Here is a 22,686-nt window from a genome sequence, read left to right as displayed (position 1 = left end):
CCAGTGGCGAGCATAAGTACCCTTGCTTTTTTTTTGAGGGGTAAAGAGAGCTCTTTCATTCATTCATAGCAAAATTACAATCATTCTGAATTACATGAAAGATTTCCAGTGGCACGTTGTCCAGCATAAAAAAATCTCCATGCATTCTAGCATGGGCTGCCAACTCATGTGCGGCCACGTTGCACTCTCTTCTAACTTTACTAACCTTGCACAAACTGAATTCACGCATACACAGCTTTGCTTCCTCATAAGTAGTCCACCACTTTGCATTGTTCCTTTCTTTTGCATTTACAGCCGCGACAACTCCGGCACAGTCTGATTCCACCTGCACACGTTCCTTGTTTAAATCCCTTAAACACATAAGACCAATCAGCAGTGCATTAGCTTCAGCTTCCTCTGCATCAGCACAAGAATGAAGCTGACGGCCTACAGAGAAGACAACTGCTCCGGTGCTGTCCCTGGCGACTGCCCCTGCCCATGCTGCATTCAAAGCTGAAATAAAGGAAGCATCAATGTTAAGCTTAATGCAATCACCTTGTGGTCTGGACCAGCGGATGGTCGGCTTCAATTCCTGAGCAGTGGGCGATTGCATTTGTACATCGTACAGAGGTTTTTTCCCTTTCACATCACCTCTACTTTGACTGTTTGAATTCAGAGTTTTCCAATAATTCTTCAGGAATAGGACTGAGTCAGACACCTTTGCTTTTCCTTTGTCATGCACAATGTCGTCCCTAAGATGCCAGGAACGCCATAAAACCAAGAGCAGCTTTTCTCGCATGTCTCCAGAACAAAGACTGAGAGCATGAAGTAGCCAGTCCGGGTCCCGAGTAACAAGCAGAGTTTCACTTGGTAAGGTCCAGTGCTCTCTCATTTCCTCCCGGAGAGCTGTAGCTTTGGTACATTTCAGAACAGCGTGTTGGGCATCCTCCGTCTCTCTGCCACATATATTACATGTGCTATTAACTTCAAGTGTTCTCTTCCTTTTGTTCTCTTTTGTGGGGAGTGAGTCAGTGGCGATTCTCCAGGCCACAATACGGATTTTGTGAGGGACATGCGCTTTCCAGATCAAATTCCAAAGATTTTCCCTTCCAGTGCTTGCATTACTTGATGATCCGGCTGTTGTTTCCTGCTGCTTCAAAAACATTCCCAACTTATAGGCACTCCTTACCGTGAACATACCATTTTTCTCATAGTTCCACGCAAGGTGATCCATTGTTTCGTTGACTGGGAGATTTATCTTGCAGATTTCCTCAGCGTCAAAGCTATGGAATAGCTGTTCAATAAGGGGAATATTCCATTCTCTTGTTTGCGGCAAAATTAATTGACTAACCCATCTGAAACGGCTGCGACTTTTGAGTGATTTAACCATGAGTCCTGATTGCCTTGGGATCCAATTATCTCTGAGAAATTGGATGCTTTTTTCATCCCCAACTCTCCACACAACACCTTTCTTTAATAGTTCAAGTCCGAACTCTATCCCTCTCCACACAGGTGATGCATCAGACGCAAAAACCGTGTCTAACAAATTTCCTTTCGGAAAATATTTTGATTTCAATAGCCTAGCACACAAGCTATCTGGCCGCTGGATTAAACGCCACGCTTGCTTAGCAAGGAGGGCCTGGTTAAACACCTGCATATCACGGAGACCCAGACCACCTTGACTCTTTGGCTGTGTCATTTTCTCCCATGACATCCAGTGGACCTTTCTCTGATTTTCCTCATCTCCCCACCAAAAGTCCCGGATCAGTTTCTCATATTGCTCGCAAAAAGCTACACTCATTTTAAACATACTCATGGTATAGGATGGCAGAGATTGAATCACAGACTTTATCACTATGTCTTTAGAACCATGGGACATGAATCGTTCAAGCCAATTAGTGAGTCTCTTCGTGAATCGTTCAAGAATGGGCTGAAATTGAGATATCTTCATGCGCCCTTCAGGTGTAGGCAAGCCTAAATACTTTTCATCAAAAGTAGCAGAGTCGACTTCCAGAATTAGCTTAACATCCTCTTGGGTAAGAGCAGGGCAAGCAGTACTAAACAACATGGAACATTTACTTGGGCTTAACAGTTGGCCCGTTCCTCGCTGGAATTTTTTAAGGGCGATCTTGACATTCCTTGCTTCTTCACTATCAGCCTTGAAGAATAAAAGGCTATCATCTGCAAAGAGAAGATGTGAGATACCTGGGCTCCCCCTTGCCACTTTTAAGGGAGTGATCTTTCCAACAACACACTCGGCCTCCAAAGCACGAGATAGACCTTCAGCCACAAACAAGAAGAGATACGGGCTTAGCGGATCACCCTGACGAAGACCCCTTGTCGGTTGGAAGGATTCCAAAATTTCTCCATTAAGCTTCACAGCGTATCTCACGGATCGAACACAGGTCATAACCCATTTTTTCCACTTCTGACAAAAGCCAAATCTAGTCAAAGCTCCTTCCAAAAAGTTCCACTCCACACGATCATATGCTTTCGACAAATCAAGCTTATAGGCACAGTGGTTGTCGGTTGCATTTTTTGTATGTTGGATCTTGTGAAAGCACTCAAAGGCAATGTATGCATTATCTGTGATGAGTCTCCCAGGTATAAACGCACTCTGTGCTTCAGACACCAACTCATCGAGAAAAGGCCGAAGGCGGTTAACAAGGCATTTAGAGATCACTTTATATATGACGTTGCATAAACTTATCGGGCGGAAGTCTTTCAAGCTTTCGGGTGCATTACCTTTGGGGATAAGGACAATCACAGTGTCGTTTATTCCTTCTGGCATGATTCCATCGTCAAAGAATTTTTTCACTGCGCTGATCACATCTCCTCGAAGTTCAACCCAATTCCTCTGGAAGAAACGAGCATGGAACCCATCAATGCCAGGAGCCTTTAGAGGGCCAATTTGAAAAAGCGCATCGCTGATTTCTTCATCCGTAAATGCCTTACAAATATGTTCATTAATCTCAGGGGTAACTTTGGGATGAAACAGTGACAGTAGGCTTTCAGGTTCCAGATTTTTGTCAGCCTCATAGAGTTTCATGAAGAAATCCCTTGTCATGGCACCCAACTCACCTGGGTCATGGATCCAAATACCGGTCGAATCCTTGAGCTTGCTGATCTTGTTCTTTTTCTGTCGCCAAGTTGCTTTTTGCTGAAAATACTTAGTATTTTGTTCTCCCTCCTGAAGTTGTGTAACACGAGAACGTATTCTCCATGACATTTCCTCCCTCAATAGGAACTCGTCCAATTCTTTTGAACTACGTCGGATTTGCTTATCTCGGTCAGGTGATGGAGCTTTACTCCATAGCCTATCAAGCTTCCTCCGTAGCTGCTGAACCCTGTGAGGTACAGACCCAAACTTTTTCTTGCTCCAAACTTGCAAACCCTTCCTAACCGAATTTAACTTACATACCACATTAACCAAGCCTGGTTCCTGATTACCTTCTTTGTGCCATGCCTTCATTACTTCCTCTGTTAAGTTGAGTCTCTCTCCCACATATGTTCATAGCGAAAAGGCCTCGGCCCTCTTCTGTTAACCGGGTCACCAGCATAACAAAGAAGGAGTGGAAAGTGGTCAGACCTGGCAGTAGTAATGTGAGTCACCGTAGCTTCTTTGAATAGATCCATCCAACATGGGGATGCCACTCCTCTATCAATCCTTGCTCTCACATTTCTATCACCCCCTTGTTTGTTATCATAGGTCCATGGCCTTCCCCTGAACCCCAAGTCATGAAGATTGCAACACCATAACATATTTCTAAATCTTGCCATTTGTCCTTCAGATCTTCTAGCACATGAAAAGTGTTCGGATTGCCACATCCTCTCATTAAAATCACCGATCATCAGCCAAGGCTCAGTGGCATTTGGTCTGATCCTTTTTAACAGAGTCCACATAAGATGCCTATCTTGAGATCTGGGTTCACCATAAACAAAGGTTCCCCGCCACGGAGGGCCATGGGGATCATCACAAACAAGCACATCAAAATACCGAGGCCCATACGACAACAATTTTATATTTATTTGATCATCCCAGTACAAAGCAATGCCACCACCTTTACCCTTACCGTCATGGGTAAGGCAGTGCCTTAGACCTATTATGTATCTTATTCTTTTCACTTTCTCTTCGCATTGCCTTGTTTCAGACAAGAAGACGATCTTAGGGCGATAGGTATGCACAAGGCATACCAACTCTTGAACTGTCCGGGGCTGCCCAAGGCCCCGACAGTTCCAACTCAGGATACTCATTGCTCCTGACGGGCGTCGCCTAACGCGCCCGTCAGTTGACCGATAGCCCCGGGATTGGTTGCTGCCTTTCCACCCTTCAGCCCCATGTCTTGTCCTATCATATGATTCTCCTCTCCACTACACATCTTTTTTCGAATTACATTTCCTTCTGAGATTTTACTCTCAAGCACTGGACTCTGGTGCCTTTTTCCAAGAGCAGATTTTATAATGGTGCTAGCTCTGCCATCCCCTACAGAAACATGCTTGGAGTTACGACCATGCCCCTTGCGTCCCAGCTTAGCAGCGCCCAAACCCGGTTTGCCCATACCCGGGTTGAACACAAGAGGAGCGATGGAGTCATTAGCAGACACCATGGTTTCAGCTGGGAGAATCATGGTATTTCCAGGGACAACTTGCTGGAGGTCCTTGAATTTCTGCTTCTTGTTGGGGTCGCCGCTAGTCCCTGTTCCAAACTCCCCCACGACCTTGGGGTCGAGCGCCGCCATAGCATCAGCCCCATCCATCTCCTTATAACCATCAGGCACCTTCTTCGCAGTGTCATGTTCCGCCATCTTGCCCACCACCATGTCCACTGAAACAGTGATATTGTTCTCGGTGGTGGACAAAGTGGTGGTGTTGTCGATCGTCTTCAGGTTGGTGGAGACAATGGGGGGATTCACATTTGAAGCTGACGCATTGTTTGTGTCAATTTCCTCAGCTCTCAGGTTTGCCTTGTTCTGGATTTCGCTTGATGTAGCCGTTGTTACCTTCAGGTTTGTGTCAGTTCCCATCACGTCACCCACTGAGAGGCGAGCAACACTTTCCCGCATCTGTTCCACTACAGTCAGCACAGTCTTGTCGTGGCTCGCAGGCTTGGGAGCACGCCACAAGGGGGGTGATGACTGGGAACCCTGTTTTTGCCCCATCTTCTCTGGCAGGAACCAAGTACGAGGGTCATCGAAGTGGACCGGGAATACACCGAGTTCCTTACTATACTTCAACTTCTTCTCAGCAATTGGTACATCACACCTTGCTTCCATATGCCCTATATATCCGCAGAACAAACAGAAATTTGGCAATCTTTCATACCTTAGGTGGACAGTAACCTCTTCGTCAGTGATCTCATCAGCTAGCGTAATCTCCTTCTGCAGAGCAGAGTACAAAGGCAGCTGCACTCTCACTCTGAGGAACTTGTCGCAGATGTTGCCCCTCGAGTACCCTTGCTGCTCCACCGTGTGTAGCTCGCTAGGGGAAGCCATGGCCACCGGCGCCGTCCCGTGTGTCTTCTCCACGGTTTTCTTCTTCTTTTTCTTTTTTTTTTTGTGATTTCTTCCAGGAGGGTCCCACCTATAAAGAGGGTGAGGGTGTTTAATTTTTCTTTTGTTTTTTTTCTGGTGGGCCCCGCATGTAAGACAGAGAGGCCTCTCAAATCGCAGCCTGACGAGGGGACGCACCCACATGTCAAATGTCATATTTGACCGTCTCCACATCAGCATCCGCTCAGGGTAAACCAATCAGGGACATATTTTGACTATCAGAGGGTTATGTGAACCATCAAGTTTCTTCGGGGTAGTAAATAGACTTTATCTGTTAAAAATATTCGACCGAGTATAACCTTTTAACATATCATATATTCAATATGTTCATTCCATATTCTTAGTATGTAGACACTTTCTATATTCATGTCTTTGATGTCTTGACACTATCGACACCAACTTTTGGTGCTGGAAAAATATATGGCATGTAATGTTGTTTGGGAAATATCCATATGTACCCGCCTAACTTCCATGCTTGGAGCATTTTTATCATGAAAAGGAGGACAACTATTTGTTTTGGCGAATACAGAGCACCTCCTTGCGCATTGTTGAACACCATAATTCTTGTTCGCTTTTATGTGGGGTATTAGTTTTTCACGGTCATAAAAGTAACTGGGAAATCATAAAAGTAGCTAAGATATATACATAAAGTCTATTCATCACCCAGGGTGCAGAATAAGTTATTCTTCACCCGAGGTAATCTTACGATTATTTCATAAATAAATTATGTTTCAAATACAAATAGTTTCAGTCATATTGATTCACTGCGTAAAATTTGGCGTAAAAAAGTATGAAAGCCAGTATATATATATATATATATATATATATATATATATATATATATATATATATATATATATATATATATATGGAATAGTTATTTTTCATCCCCCCCCTCTATTTTCACGTCAATGCACTGTAATTTTACGTTCCGTAAATTTTGTCTTATTTCTAACGTAAAAAGAGAATGTAAGAGAATATATAATCGCGGTAAAAAATATTTTATGTTACGTAAAATTACAAATGTAAAACATAGTGTAAAATAGACATAAAATGCTATTTTTCTTGTCTTATGACCTATATTTTTGTTTTCTTATGTCAAATTTACGTAGTGAATCACTATGAATGTAACTATTTGTATTTAAAATATAATTTATTTATGAAACGATCTTAAGATTATCTTGGGTGAAGAATAACTTATTCTGCACCCCGGGTGATGAATAGTAACACTATATTGTGTATGTCATTTGCAAGCACACAAGTAACCAGGTATTAATCGAAACATTGTATTGCTCAGACCACAGATACATATATTTACACTCACGTGAGAAATAGGTACACATTTTTGGAAGGTTGGATACAGAATTTTAGTGCTAGCATGTTTATGTACTCCCTTCATTCCTAAATCTTTGTATAGATTTCAATGTGGATTACATATGGAGCAGAATGAGTGAATCTACACTCTAAAATATGTCTATATACATCAGTATATAATTGTTATTTAAATCTCTAAAAATATTTATATTTAGGAACGAAGGAAGTAGACAGTAGTATATGCAATAAATCAGCAGTGGTAGTATAAATTTTTCGGTGAAGGACATTTTCATTCAAATGCTACTCTATGGCAAGTACTCCCTCTGTAAAGAAAAATATTGAGCTGATGCAGCAGTACTATTAATTACCTGTAGTTAGTGGAGTTCCAGAAGCAAACAGTAAAGCCACCCCCCCCCCCCCCCCCCCCCCCCCGTAGTGAACCTGCTGCAACTATTAGGGGAAGTTCCGGGTGGCAAACGAGAAGGTCAACACCCTTCCGACATAAAGAAATTCCATGAATGCACGTCTCTGTCTGCAAATCCCATACCTAATTGAACATATACGACTGGTAAAAGAACAATTAAAACTGCAAACAGGCAGCATGTTGTTGAGTGGAGAATGATGACATACCCTTAAATCACCGTACCGAGCAGAGGTAATAAGATATTGTGGGTGACTATCAGTGTACAGGTAGTCACACACGTTCCTTTGACAGTTCGGGGGCTTTATTGTGATGAGAGGTTTGGAAGAATGAATTGACCAGACCTGGAAAGTTTAGTTAATTACAAAGATCAAAATTAAATTCAATTCTATGACAAGTACATGCATTAAGTTACCACCGAAAATGAAATGATGTAAAAAGAAACAAGTCATTTACATGGCTAATTCCATTGTCAGCAGCAGCAAATGTTGTTGTGTCCTTGGGGTTAAACTTAAACCTGAACCGAGTGTCAGGTCCACATGCCGAGCCCCCGCTAATTCTCTGGCAACATTTCCAGCCCATATCCCAGTCCCAAAGCCTGATGGGGTCCTCACAATTATCCCAAACTGCTAGCGTTATTAGCAATGAATAGGTTGGGTTGAACCGCTAAAGATCCGATACGAGCAGAAAAGTAAGCTCGAAATTTCTTTATCTCTGTCATGGTAACACACGAGTACACACGGATGTTCCCATAGTCTTCCCCAGTTACAAACCATCGCTTCCGTGCGATGAACTTTGCCGCACAAACCCAGACATTGCCATCTACTATCTTCTTAACCCAATTTTGTTTCTCATTGGAGTCAAACGACATCACTACTGTCTGTTGATTCATCAAAGATAGAGCCTTTATTAGCTAGGTTTCGTCTAAGATTACTTAAAGGAAAAAATAACAGAATATTGAGGTTAACATGTTCAGTATGAACATATATAGAAGATGTTATATGACAGTTACCTGTGTATGGTAGTCCCAAATGGAAACTTGCCTGAGGTTCTCAACTACCAAAATCCTGTAGTATGTACACAAGGCACAATTAAAGCGTGAAAATATATTTTAATATGACATCATGCATGCTAGTTTTGGTGCCATCATGAAAGAATCTCCTCACCACGGTTCCATTGGATGTACCTCACCACGGTTCCATTGGATGTACATCCATAGTACTGAGTGAAGAAGATTCCTTGGTGAATATATTCTGATTGATTACCAACAAACAACAAAACCTAGCTAGGTCAGCAAAACCTCCAATGCTAGTTGTCACGATAATTAATATATAATGTGGATTGATTTTTAATTTGGTGGGTTACTTGAGCAATCCAACTCACCTCCAATGTTATTATTGTCGTCGCACTTTGTGGGCAGACTGCACCGGTCACCATTGCAACATGCATCTGGCACCCCAGCTCCTCAACTCGCTGCGGTAAATCCACCTTGTGCATCATATCATCCCAGCTAATGGATGTCATGAAATTTTTGAGCGCAGACTCGCTCTCAGACGTGATCATCAGTACATAGATCATCTTCAGTTATCGTTGTTGTTCCTCCGCCAATGTGATGCTAACGCCACAAGTGGACATTGGATACACAAGTTCATTCTCTTCACACAAATACATATCCTTGAACGCTGGTATAATACAAAATTGAACATATTGATTTGCCTTGCTGGTTAGGTTCAACGGGCAGGTTCGCTTGCCAGCCTCAAAGGGAAACTGGAGCTTGAGAGGGTGGATATCCAGGATCTTACTATCGGTAAACCCAAGGTTTATTGTCTGCAAACAACATATACCAACCAGGGTGGCACCATGATAAGATGTTCAGGAATTATATGGCAGTTATATCTCTAGTAATGATATTGTTTTTCACTAATATTGTGATACATGCACGGGTCAAATTAAGTGAGGGGACTACGAGAAGTGCATACTTCAAATTAATTTACCTAATAATAATAATAATGATGATGATGATGATGATGATGATGATGATGTTGGTACACATGTGTATGCTCGATTTACCTACATGTTAGGTGGTAACTAACCTCAGTGCTTGTCTCTTCGATTCTCTTGAGTGCACTAACTCGCTTCGGTAAGAATGGTCGTCCATACAAATTCATGAACTTCAGATCATACTCCAACTTGGCGATGAGAGGCATTTCCTGTAACAGAAAACGTCGAAGCGAAGATTGTAGAAATCAGTAGTAGTACATTTTGGTTTATCCTAAGTCAAACTTCTCTAAGTTTGATTAGATTTATAGAAAATATATTAACATTTACAACGCCCAATAAATACAAGCATATGTTTTATAATGAATCTAACGACAGATTTAGAGATAATACATTAACATCTACAATGCCAAGTAATACATTATAAGCATATGATTTATGATGAATCGAACGGATCCAATCTGGTGTTGTAGATTTCAGTTTTTTTTTAATGTTTTCCAAACTTAGGGAGGCTTGAGTTTGGGCAAACACAGAAGTACCACTATTGTGAAACAAATTTAGTATTCATGCCGACAAGCAGCTCCTTAAAAAAGCATTGCGTGCAAGAATTGAACGAGATTGAAGTGAAAGTTCAGAATCGGTGGCTATTGATACATGAATCAAGTACTAATCAAATTTCTTAATTATATTGGTCCAAGATCTGCGTCATGATGGCACGGCATCCCGTCCAACCCTAGTGTGTGTGACCTGCGTAAATGGGCTTCCGATGTTGCAGTTCGTTGGAACCTGCCCCGCCAACGGCCCATGATGGCCGCACTTTGCCCTTCATGTTTGTGTTTGCTAATATGGTCCGTTGTGCGCATACGATTGAATTTGAATAATTTTGACCTGACACATAATCACAACCATTGTTTAATCATCTATCAAGGGGTACATCCATCCATTTGACGTCGTAAAAATCAGACACTGGCGATTGTACATGAAGTAATTCCGGGGTCCATGAGAAGCTACTCCATTGTGTGCAAGAGACTTTGGAATTTACCCTGAACTAAGCGGAGGTGGGGCGATGAGATAGAGGCGGATTAGGATCTAACTACTGATCTAATTTTGACTAGTGATTAGATCAAGTGAAGTATGAGAATTCCCTTTAAAGGGGGGAAACAGCTCTCGTGTTTAGCTTAAGTCTTAAGAGTCAACATTGCTTCTTTATCCATTTACTCATTCTTCTCTCTTCCTAGTCTAAGCAAACATTATTACTTGGCTGTATTAAGAGAAGGGTCACACCACCATATCGTACCTGCACTTACCATTCGTCGAAAACAAAAAGGAAAATAGTTTGTCTAATTCACATCTAGATGTTTTTTAAGGATGTCACATCTAAGCTCTCACAAATATATAATGCAGCAACAAGAGACAGAAAAACTAGGACCAAAAAAGAGACCACAAACAGAATGGACATCAGCTTAGATGTGGCATAACTATGTCACATCTAGATGTGTCCTAGACAGACCCAAAGGAAAATGTTTTGGTCTGATTTTTCAGCAAAAAAGCAAGGCCCTGTCACAATATTTAAGGAGAAAACACTAATGGAAACTTAAACTTCACCCACTCCACAAGTATTGAATGAAGTTACTCTGAGTGATCGCACCTGTGCTATAGATGGACTCCTTATGACACCTCTGGCAGACCAGTTTGAAATTTCTTCTTCATCAAAGAGCATGAGGATGATATCCCATGTAGTAGGCCTATTCTTTGGATCATCGTTCATGCATTGTATCCCTATCTCAACACATAATTTTACTTGTTCGAGCGGTATATGGCGCTCTGGCATTGTTTCAAGCACGTTCATCCAACTTTCAAGTACCTGCAAATTTGACAAATATATGAGTTTAAGTTTCAATGGTTGTGATTCATTAGTTTAGAGAGGGGCCGCCCATTTAATGGTTTGATCTTTCTGATTATTGTGTTATTTTCTAGCCAATTTTACTATTTTTTGGTTCATACTGTGATTTAAGTATATATATATATATATATATATATATATATATATATATATATATATATATATATATATAGATAGATAGATAAACTGATGGATACATTACCAGAAGATTGATTACTATAAAAACAACATTCACGTCTTTTTCTTGTGAATATGAATCTTATTTACCTACGCTTATCAATTGTGGCTTGCATTTTTTGCAAGAAACCTGTGTTTTGCGCTTCATATGCTCGCCATATTGTTTTTAATCTTTTGTAAACTTCAAATATAAAATAATCATTTCCATGTATAGAACTCGGTGGGAATAAGAAGAAATGGTTATTACCTCCTCAACTTTGTCGCTCCCCTTACACCCCGTCAGCACCTCTAGGAAAATTACACCTAGACCATATATGTCGGCTTTCAATGTTATTACTCCACTTCCTATGAATTCTGGTGCACAATATCCCCTGCATGAGGATTGATGTGGTTTCATGAGTTAAGGAACAAAGGGTACAATGTAGCTAAGCTGGTGGTATCAGAGAAAAACAATGGATTTCTAAAAAGGAATTAGCTTGCCTACTGTGTTGCAACTATGTGTTCTGTGATGATCCAGCTTTGATCTTCACCTAGGCGCCTTGATAGACCAAAGTCCGCAATTTTGGGCATCATATTACCATCTAGTAGTATATTTTGAGGCTTCAGATCCATATGAATGATATGCTGCTGATGAAGATAATGTACACCTTCACAAATGCCCTTAATAATCTGATATCGTGTTTCCCACTGAAGTCCAGAAGATGGATCTGTTTAGTGTATACACCAAAGGCATGTGATTCCTCTTATATTTGTTTAGGCAAGAAGACCAGAAGAAATACTGTAACATATGTATTCAAGACCGTGGAAGTTTATCTTCAGCACTATTATAGCCAAATAGCAGGAGATTAACCAATTGGCAGTAAGCGGACTACCTTTTCCATGATGAAGTATATATGTACAAAATTCAGCATTTGAAGAAATATGGACTTGCAACATACTAGGCTATTGGCTTACCGCCTGAAAAATGTAGTTACATATTTGCCACCCTTTCTTCGCATACTATTCACTATCGCGTAATGGCAAAAAGAAGAGTGCCTATAGAATATATGTGCATCTTTCATTGTGGCATAGGGATGAAGCTAAAAAAAGTAGCGCTTGGAAGAGTATAGAACAAGAGAATTTGCCTGATTCTACCTGTAATATAGTCGGCGAGGCTCCCTTTTGGTAGAAACTCAAAGCAGAGCAATCTCTGCCGTCGTTCTGCCCACACAGTTGCTCCATTGAATTTTTCCATTATTTGTTGAGTATCGGAACAGTATCCTAGAAACCGTACTGTATTTTTGTGTCTGACCCCTAAGAGAGAATCAACCTCACTTTGGAAATTCTTCTCATCAATGACAATAAAGTGGAAAAGCTTCTTTACTGCGACCATCCCATTTCGAAGCTCTCCCTGCATTTCCAGGCTTAAACAACCTTATGTGTGCAACATCATGTACTCCCTCCATCCCAAAATTCTTGTCTTAGATTTGCCTAGATACGGATGTATCTAATACTAAAACGTGACTTGATACATCCGTATTTAGACAAATCTAAGATAAGAATTTTGGGACGGAGGGAGTATAACAGATAAATTGCCAGGACAAGCATTCATAAATGTGCACATTTATTACCTTGTAAACTTCTCCAAGCCCTCCACTGCCAATTTGTTGACCTTGAGAGAAATTTTTCGTGATGTCCTTCAAAAGGGAGAGAGGCAGGTCGAGTGGATCCACGCCTTCATCATATAATGCCTTCTCCAAGGCAAGAAGTTTACTTTCGTGGTCAGGATCCATCTCGGATCAAGCTAGTTCAGATCAAAGATGTGTACCTCTCAGCCTGGATATAAGAATGATAGTCTATAAATTGTTTCATCGCATTCCAGCTAATTAGCCGGGTATATATTTTCCGGGGGCGATAGACTTGCAAAAAAGAAATAACCCGATTGACCACTCTCGAACACTAACCAGGAGCATTCGTAAAAAAAACACTAACCAGGAGACGAGACCAAACTCTGAAAGATTAGGGTGCTCCGTTTCGTTGGGCAAACTGCTATTTCAGCTGAGAGAGGCTGCTGGCTGGACTAAATGGGGAGGAACTTGGTCCGGATTTCCTGTCTTTGGAACCTTGGACCTTTATAGGCTGGGCATCATCTTTAATAAAGGTGTCTCTTGTCTAAATAAAATGGGGAGGAGCTGCTGGACTTGTGATTCTCTGGAGCAAGTGCACATCAGGGACGTCGATGAAGCCGATCGGAGTAGCGTGCTAGTTGCAACTTTTGTAATGCTATATCCATGTATTCGTTTCCCAAAACCAGATCAACCCAATGGGCGCATCGATCGGCTTGTCAACGATTGCCTACCAATGACCAGTTCAAACTAGATGTGTAGCTAGGTTACAAAGTTGGGTCATCTATTTTGGAACGGAGGGAGTACATTGTATCCTCAGATCCACCCATCCCAACCCCAATTGCTGCTCTTTTTAGTAGAGTCCACCTCCCACTAAACCTTGGTTGACCAACACGGATCCAATGTAGTACTAATGTACTATACGGCATAAAGAGACACAAGTGGACTCCTGACACATCCGCCATTTCTTTGACCTGGAGCGAAGAGACAGACTCAACCAGTCGATGGGCCTTGGGGCTTGCTAATCGAGGGTGAACACAAGCATGCAGGATACAGTATATACTCCTAGCTTAGTGATCCCGCAAAAAAAATGTGTCGATGATTATGAAATCGTATATCATCTATACGACGGGCACTTTGCCGCACCGGTAATCGAGGATTTTCATTTATTTATTTATTTTTTTTGGGGGGGGGGGGGGGGGGGGGAGTGTTTTCATGATTTCATCTTTGCATGCTAGAGCTACGACTTGTTGCGAGCCTGCAGCGGGTTTACTTATGGCATTTATCATTTGTTTCTTTTTCACCGGCATTTTTTAGTTTGATAGAGAGAGAATACTTCTGCAGACATAGTATTTTTTTTTTATACAATCCAAAAGAGGGAACGGGTTCCACGATCAAGAGATAACGAAACAAGAACAAAGAAAAGAGTCTCCAGATATAGTACTGATTCCGCAGTAGCCCAGAACCCGGGTTCAAACTTCTGTTAGCCCAATATGCGGCGGTCCTTGTGTCCATACAAAGGCCAATCAACCATTTCTTTTCGGCTTACACTGAAAACAAAGTTTTGCGTGGTCTCCCGAGAACTGGAAGATCATTTCGAGATCTACCCAGTTTTACGAATTCTCCTAGGGGTACGTGCTCTCATTTTCAATATACCTCTTATACGTATGTATTACACCTCATTATTATTTTTAATATATCATATTAATTATTCTAAGATGCCACAATATAAGTTTTACGGACAAAAAATCGTTGGAACCCTTATGCAATATAAGCTTTTTACGTTAAATAACATTATATGTGCAAATAATATGAAATATATAGACTCAAGTGATTTTTTTATAGAACTCGTTTTAGGGTATCTAATAATTATCAATTAATAAAAACCAACCAACTACTACTTGCTAGTAGCTTAATTGCAACGACAGAGTTGAATTTAGGAGTGGTAGGTACAAGTTGTAAGCTGACTGTTTTTTTACAGGGAATCAGGCAATGTTTATCTTTTAAAACGGGAAATCAAGCAATCGGGTGCTGCGTATGTACGACTTTACTTCCCTCGGCCCGAGCTAAAGATATGTAAACCATGGGTTCATTCCGGTGGTTAATTATCATGGCTTTGGGACTCTCGGCCATTTGACCTCCTCTCCTCCCAGTCGATCACACGTTTTCTCACCAAGGGTGGTCAAAATCTGACAGTGAAAACTGTAAACCGCCCCTCTCCATGGCTCTTTTCTCCTTCACGCCCTTTCATCCGCCACCATCAATAACAGGAGCGCTAGTCGGAGCTCGCGCGTCGCTATCGCCAGGAGGAAATTTCTCTTAGCTGCTGTTGTGGCGGTCCCACACCTTCTCCTGCCCCGCTCCTCTCCCGTCTCCCAGCTCTCTATTTTCTTTTAAAAAAGACAATATATTAATATCGCAAAGATATTAATTACCCCAGCCTCTGCAACAACAAGAGGATGTCAATCTCTCCCGTCTCCGAGCTCTCCGCGGTCGTTGCTCTCCTGTTTGGCCTCGGTACACCGAAAGAGCTCAGGTTCAGGCTCTGAAAAATGACGAGCATCAAGAGTCAAGGGGTGCTCCGGAGATCCGAGGAACGGACGACCCAGATCAATTCTTTACTTACAGCTTCAAAATTATTAAATATTCATCTTCTTGGTCTCTTAGAAAAATTACTATCACCATTGGAGGCATCATTTTGGAGATGGTCTTGACTACAGGGTCCCGTGGTTGATGGGAGGTTTGCGCCACAGCCGAAGCTTCTTTTTCTCTCCGGTGCCCTTATTTGCGTGAGGCATGAAGATTCATATATTTCACTTATTGTTTTAAATTTTTGTCAAAAAAACTTATTGTTTTAAAATAATTATTCATGTAATTCTAGAAAATCATATAATTAAAATAATGTTTATGAATTATGAAAACTTTTGTATAATTTTAAAATGTGTACATATATGTAATGAAAATATCAGTTTAGATTATAATATTTTTGCAAAAGTTTGTTAACCTGTAAAATGTTCATGGTTTTAATAAAATATTCATGTAGTATAAGATAAATATTGTATGTTGTTTTATAAAGTGATCATCCATTTTAATAAATTTTGTGTGTTTGCCGAAACAATTATTTTTAAAACAAAATTAGGGAAATATGTTAAAAAATTACTAGCCTAGTAAGCCCCTATACTGCAATTTCTATTTCTTAAAATTTATTTTAGTTATATGAATACTTTTTCAAATATTACATGTATATGTTATTTAAAATATATGAAAATTATGTTAATACTTTTATTAAATATATGAACACTTTTTTATAACACATTCTAAAATATATGAACACGAATATTCCAAGTTTTAATTTTTGTTGTGATTATAGTTTGCAAATGTGTTACAAAATTACAAGAAAATAAAATAAGCTAACATGTAAAAAATGGGTCTTAGTGACTGCAGCCAATCTAAGCCCCACGAGCGCGTTCAGCTACCAGACATTGAGTCTGGTTATCCTTTATGGACATCAAACACGATTGTGTGGGCACCATTTTTCATACGGATTGTCCCTCCGTTCCAAAATATAAAGTGTGTTGCTTTTTCCAAAAGTAAAAATTGTGCATGTTTTACCTAGTTTTTGCAACAACAAAAATTGAAATCTATAATACCAAATTTGTATAGTTAGATCGATCATGAAAAGTATTTTTATATTTTATTTATTTTATATTATGGATATTGATATTTTACTATAGAATCTTGTACAAAGTTGTATCACTTATTTTGGGACGGAGGGAGTATGTGTTTGACTTCCACAGATATTTATAGTATGTGTTTGACTTTCACATATATTTATGCAACGTATATTCTGAAACGGAGGGAGTATTTCTTTGTACTGTGCGCCCAATAGATGGGATCCAACCGCCATAAAGACGCATAGGTGGCGTTTCAGGGGCCTTTTATGAGATTTGGTACTCCTTCCGTAAACTAATATAAGAGCGTTTAGATCACTACTTTAGTAATCTAAACGCTCTTATATTAATTTACAGAGGGAGTACTAATTTAGGATTTTCTGCAAAGCAGCTACGCTCCAGCCCCAACCATCACTGTCAATGGGCCCGGAGCCACGCGAACGGTGTATATAGCTGAAGACGAGAATTGGAGCGTACGTGGATGTTTGGACAGCTTTTGGCACCACTTTTCCGTATTTTTCAACTTTGGCACCAAACTTCATATGTCGTACAACTTTATATACCATGAGTGTATTTGCCCCTTTTCTGTTCCTTCCGTGTGTTTCATCCTACCTACACTTGGTGCGTTTTTTTTCTCTCTGTGTGTTACTTCCTCCTCCTACTAGCCGCTACTATCAGGATTTGTTTAAAAAAAAATCTTGTTATGCTTGTTCCTTTTACCCAGTTTTCGCTTTCCATTTTATTCTATTTTTTGTTTTCTTCCGGTTCTTTTTTTTGTTCATGTTGTTTTTCAAAAATGTTCAGTGTAGTTTTTAACAGGTTCATCATGGACTTTGTAAACAAATGTTCAATATGTTTTAAAAAAATGGTTACCCTACATGAAAACAGTTGGTCGCGCACTTCAAAAGTTTACATCGTGTACTTCGAAATATATTTCATGCATATTTAAAAAATTGCCTGCCATGTTGGGGTATTGTTCATCATGTATTTATATTTGTCCGTATTTTTTGTATTTTTTATTTTTTTTCTTCTTATTTTTCACTTCTCATTATTGGCTTCAGTTTTTCCATGTCTATTTAGGTAAATAGACGCACATTATTTTAATTCTATGAATGCTCTTTCTAATTGCATGAACATTTTCTAAATAAATGATTAACACTTTTTTAATACACGGCCTTACTTGAACATGATATTTTCTATAGGCTCGTACCGCTGCATCCTTTACCCAGGCAAGCACTTCAGTATGGTTCATGCATTTTTGACCTCTAGGCTAGAGCGGGATTAACGGCTTGGATGTATCCTGATGGGAGCGTTCGATGGCTGTAGAGGATCGTTCCTGCCTTGTTCATGCATGTGCAGGGTGGCCTAGAGGTTGTCTGACAGACTCTAAAAACACTTTTAATTAGTCTATGAACATTTTTAAAAATACAAAATAAATTATTTCATAATTAGTCTATGAACATTTTTAAAAATACAAAATAAATTATTTTTAAATGTGTGATGAACTGTTTTTTGGAAGTGCAATGAACATTTTCTTAATACTTGATGACCTTTTTTTTAAAATTCATGAATTCTTTTTAATTATAGGCTGGCTAATACATCACAAGCATATATAAACTTGAAGCGCAGCGCATTATTCTTTTCCTTTGCAGCTAGTATATGTTTACCTGCATTATCTACGGTTAGTATATGTCAATCTAGAATGCAGATTTCTGTGATGTCCTTTTGAGATTTTGCGTTATCCTGCTGCGGATGTAGAGCTCATGTCACATTCTTGTCACAAGATATTTATGTACAGTTGGGAGCAAAGCATAAAAATGGTGATCATCATATCAGGTCCCTGAGCCGCAAATGGCGGCATCAGATTCCTAAGTTTGTTATCATCCAGATGCTAAGAACATATAAACAGAGCAAAAATCACGTTAATGCCAACTAATATCATGAACAAGGATTATATAGCGACCGAAAACGAAAGCTCGATGCAGCGCGTGACGTGGCAAACCGCGCCCTTCCTGAGTAGTCAGTCACAGGTTCCCGAAACAAAAATCAAAAATCGCAAGTTCTTGGAAGAAAATAGACACCCCTGCATCTTCACATCAACACTGAACATATGGCCTGTGGCTACCAGAATGTTAAAAGTAATTGACTGAATCTACTGGTTCTACTCCCTCCGATCCGAATTAAGTGAAGCAACCTCCATACAATGTATGCTGAGGCAAATCTTCACATGCAGCTCAGACACCCAACGCCGCTGCTTAGAAACTCAGTTCCAAAGCAATCTCAGGCATCCCAGCAAGTTGGAGGTGATTATGAACTTGATAGCAATGTGCTTACATCGTTAAAGGCGAAAGTTGAAGGTGAAAAGCATATTAAAAATGACTTAGACCTACCCATGGATAGTATGAAGTGCACAGACGGAACCCGGCCTTGTTGTCACAAGATATTTATGTACATTTCACTAAAAGAAAGATATTTATGTGCGTTTGGGAGCATACATATATGAATGAAGCAGACAAAACGTTGTTATCATCCAAATGTGAAGCAGATAAGCAGATAGAAGGAGCCACAAATGACTGAGAAAAGGACAAGGGGAAAAAAACTGAAAATTTGGATAGCTGCACCCCGATGTCCATGTCAACAGATTTGGTAAATGGCGCTATCAAGCACTGCCAAAGTATCTTCAACGAAAGTGAGCAGATCATCCTTACATCGATGCAGAAAAAATAGAACAGGGATTAGATAGTGACAGGAAACGGAAGCTCGAATGCAGCACGTGACGCACCAACCTTTTTACAGTGCGCAAATCGCGAGCCTTCGCAAGTTCTTGGAAGAAGAACAAAAATGATGCCCCCGCATCTTCAGCAACATTGAACATGTGGCCTATGGCTACCAGAATGCTAATGTAATTGACTGAATCTACTGCTTCTTCCTAGTTTAAATGCTGAGGCAAATCTTCACATGCAGCTAAGACATCTCTAATGCTGCTACTTACCATAAGAAGAGAATCTGATGCTGCTACTTACCATAAAAAGAGAAGCTAATGCTGCTATTTACCATAAAAAGAGAAGCTAATGCTGCTATTTACCATAAAAAGAGAATCTAATGCTGCTACTTAGAAAACCACTTCAGAAGTAGAGGGACTCCAAGCATCCCAGCACAACTGGAGGTCATTGTAAAACTTGAGACTAGAGTGCTTGCCTTACATTGCTAAAGGTGAAAAGCAAAGTAAACATGCCTGGACGGTTATACCCATAGATAGTTGTAAAATGCACAGATGCAACCCATAGTCTTCGCGTTATTCCACCATTTGCAGCCGGGTATCCTAATGGCCATAATGTATTCGTACCATACAAACATTTCCTGAGTTTTACAACTTACAACAACAGGCGGGTGGATCAGCGGCATATATCCCTCTTAGGTGCGGGAACTTCAAGCCAGACCAAAATTTAGGGGCGGCTGTCTGCACCGACAGTCCGGCGACCTCATTCGACGTGATCATCTACTACGGCTTGGTTGTTCGAGAACAATGTCTCCCTTTTCTTGGGGAAACCAGGGGGCTCCATACCTGGGCCTCGGTACTTCAGCTCTGGAGTGGCTCCTCTAAGCCCGGGCTCGGCCGAAACAGGTCGATACGGAATACCGGCTGCCCCTGCATACCTGGTAGGGGACACATACCTTCTCGGAGCACTTCTCAACGCCCCGCCGCGTAGGTCCACAGCCCTGGTAGCCTCAGCATAGGCTCGGTCAGTAGATCTCGCAGTGGCGTCCACATAGCTTCTGTCGCTGGCTCTGGTCGTGCCATCCACATAGCTTCGATCAGCAGCTCTTGTCGTGCTATCTGCGAATGCTCGCTCACTGGCTGGATGATTCAAGATGCTCCCTGTAGGAGCTGTGACCGAGGTGTTAAACGTCTCCTCCGGTGTCCATCCCAACGAATCCTTCTTCTTCACATAGACTTGCCAGATGCCAATCAAGAACAGGAGGAAAAGCAGCGCCGGGCCACTCCACACAACAGCATTGCTCTCCGGCTTGTACACCGGGAAGTTGGAACGGTAGATGGCGATGTAACCATCCCCAAGCCCCAAGATGACGAGCTTCTCACGGTCCGCGGCAATAAGAGGCTTCCCAGCTGGTGCGGCTGACATGACGGCGCTAGAACCCGCAAACACAGCCTTGATGTCCCTAATGGCAGTGGTGAACAGCGGCCGGGGCGCCCCGACCCTCCCATAGTACTGAGATGAGGTGTTGTACACCATGATCTTGTCCTGGCTGGCCACCAAGAGGTAACCTTTGATGGTCTGTATCGCGACAGGGCTGTCGACCTCGGCCTTCTTGACGGCCCGGACCCGGCACTTGAGGTTGGCGACGTCGCCCATGAGCAGGACGTGCACGAGGTCGCCGGCGTCGGTGAAGCCGTAGGCCTTGAAGCGCTCGGAAGGGTCGAAGGAGTAGGACCTGGGGCGGGAGCCGTTGAGCGCGTCAGCGAGGCCCTCGCAGGGCGTCTCCCGGACGGTCATGGAGCGGAGGTCGAGCGAGGCTGCGCCGGCCTCGGTGAGGAAGAGGAGGCGCTGCTTGACGAAGGCGAGCGGCGTGGAGGAGGCGATGGCGGTTCCGTAGAGCGTGCCGTTCTCGGTGAAGACGCGGATGCGGCGGCCGGCGTCGCAGGAGAGCACGTAGCGGGACCGGCCCGCGTGGTGCGCCTCGAGGTGGAGGACCGGGGCGCCGTCGAGGCCGCGCACGAGGAGCCGCGAGGAGGCCGCGGCGAGGGTGAGCCAGTCGTCGCCGTGCGGGGAGGACTCGGTGAGGCGGTGCGCCGCGATGGAGCCGTCCGCGTGGCCCGCGAAGAGCAGGCAGTCGGCGCGGCGCGGGGAGAGGTAGGCGAGCAGGGCGGTGACCGGGGAGGAGGAGGAGGACTCCCCCGGGGGCGGCAGGCCGAGCTCGAGCAGCGCGTCGCCGGCGGCGGAGAAGACGAAGACGCGGCCGAGGGAGTCGCCGACGGCGAAGTACTTGGTGAGGCCGTCGGCGTCCTCGTAGGGCAGCGCGGCCTGGGCGGCGGCGTGCGCGCCGTCCCCGAGCCGCACGGCCGCCGCGAAGAGGAACCGCTCGGACCACAAAGGCCGGCGCTTGGTCACCGCCACGCCCTGCGGGGCCCGCCGCCCCGCTCCGCCCCCGCCCGGCGCCTCCTCCGCCACGGCGTCGGAGACCGCCTCCTCCTGCTCGGGCTGCTGATGCAACCGCGCCGGCGGGGGCGGCCCCGGGTCCGCGGATCTGGCGAGCGCGGCCTCCAGCGCGCGCACGGACCTGGCGAGCGAGTCCGCGACGGCCTCCAGCCGCGCGAGCTGCTCCAGCATCCCCGCCTCCTCCTGCTCGACCACCACCTCCGACGCCGAGCCTGGCCCCTCCTCCCCCGACGCGGCGACGGCGACGGCGACGGCGACGAGCAGGAAGAGGAGGAGGAGGAGCGCGGCGGGGGCGCGGTGGGCCATGGATGTCAGCGGGCGGGGGAGCAGGGTTTTGGGGTGCGCGTAGTGTGGGGAGGGAGGTTGGGATTGGGTCGGGGGGGCGGAGGCGGATCTGCTCTCGGGGAAAGTGGCAGTGGCACGTGAGGGCCATCCCTCGCCGGGCCCGCACGTCAGGCACCGGACGACTGCCTGTGGGCCCCACGGGTCAGCCGGTGGTCTCGCGTCTTTCATTTTGGTTCGTTTGCGTGCCCAGGTGCAATGCAATGGACGAGAGGACCGTTGACTGTAGGACAGGGCGGGTCCGACATGTCAGGAAAGATCTACGTTTTCCTACCGGACCTCCGGCTGGCCGGTGCATCACCACCGCACCGCAAGTGTTCGACGAATTGCCTAGATGAGTTTTTTCGTTCGTTTTTTTTTTTGAACCGACCATTTGGATTGAACCTAGCCGTTTGAATTGTAGTTGAAGAGGTTGAGCAGAGAGCCATGCCAAGATCATGAGAGACTACTTTGCTCCGAAACCAAACTGCTTGCAACTACTCGGTCAATGGGCACTCCGAAACCAAACTGCTTGCAACTACTCGGTCAATGGGCACAACTACTCTGTT

At 43.2% G+C, this 22,686-nt stretch overlaps 1 protein-coding gene, 1 non-coding gene and 1 pseudogene across 2 annotated transcripts; 1 reads left to right on the top strand and 2 right to left on the bottom strand.

The window, feature by feature from the left end:
* Positions 1-7,202: 7,202 nt before the first annotated feature.
* LOC123084390 (uncharacterized) lies at positions 7,203-13,113 on the bottom strand (annotated as a pseudogene).
* Positions 13,114-17,786: 4,673 nt separating this feature from the next.
* Positions 17,787-18,002, top strand: LOC123089029 (small nucleolar RNA U3). The gene has a single exon (XR_006442221.1). It is a non-coding gene; the product is annotated as a small nucleolar RNA U3 (small nucleolar RNA).
* A 1,763-nt stretch (positions 18,003-19,765) lies between these two features.
* On the bottom strand, positions 19,766-22,147 carry LOC123088325 (uncharacterized membrane protein At1g75140). Its single transcript, XM_044510515.1, has one exon. It carries the CDS (start codon positions 22,100-22,102, stop codon positions 20,099-20,101), a length of 2,004 nt encoding a protein of 667 aa, XP_044366450.1. The 5' UTR covers positions 22,103-22,147; the 3' UTR covers positions 19,766-20,098.
* Between the last annotated feature and the right edge of the window lie 539 nt (positions 22,148-22,686).

This window comes from Triticum aestivum, chromosome 4A (assembly GCF_018294505.1).
Source record: "Triticum aestivum cultivar Chinese Spring chromosome 4A, IWGSC CS RefSeq v2.1, whole genome shotgun sequence".
Taxonomy (NCBI): domain Eukaryota; kingdom Viridiplantae; phylum Streptophyta; class Magnoliopsida; order Poales; family Poaceae; genus Triticum; species Triticum aestivum.
The sequence above is the reverse complement of the archived record's forward strand: the minus strand, read 5'-3'. Positions and strand labels throughout refer to the sequence as shown.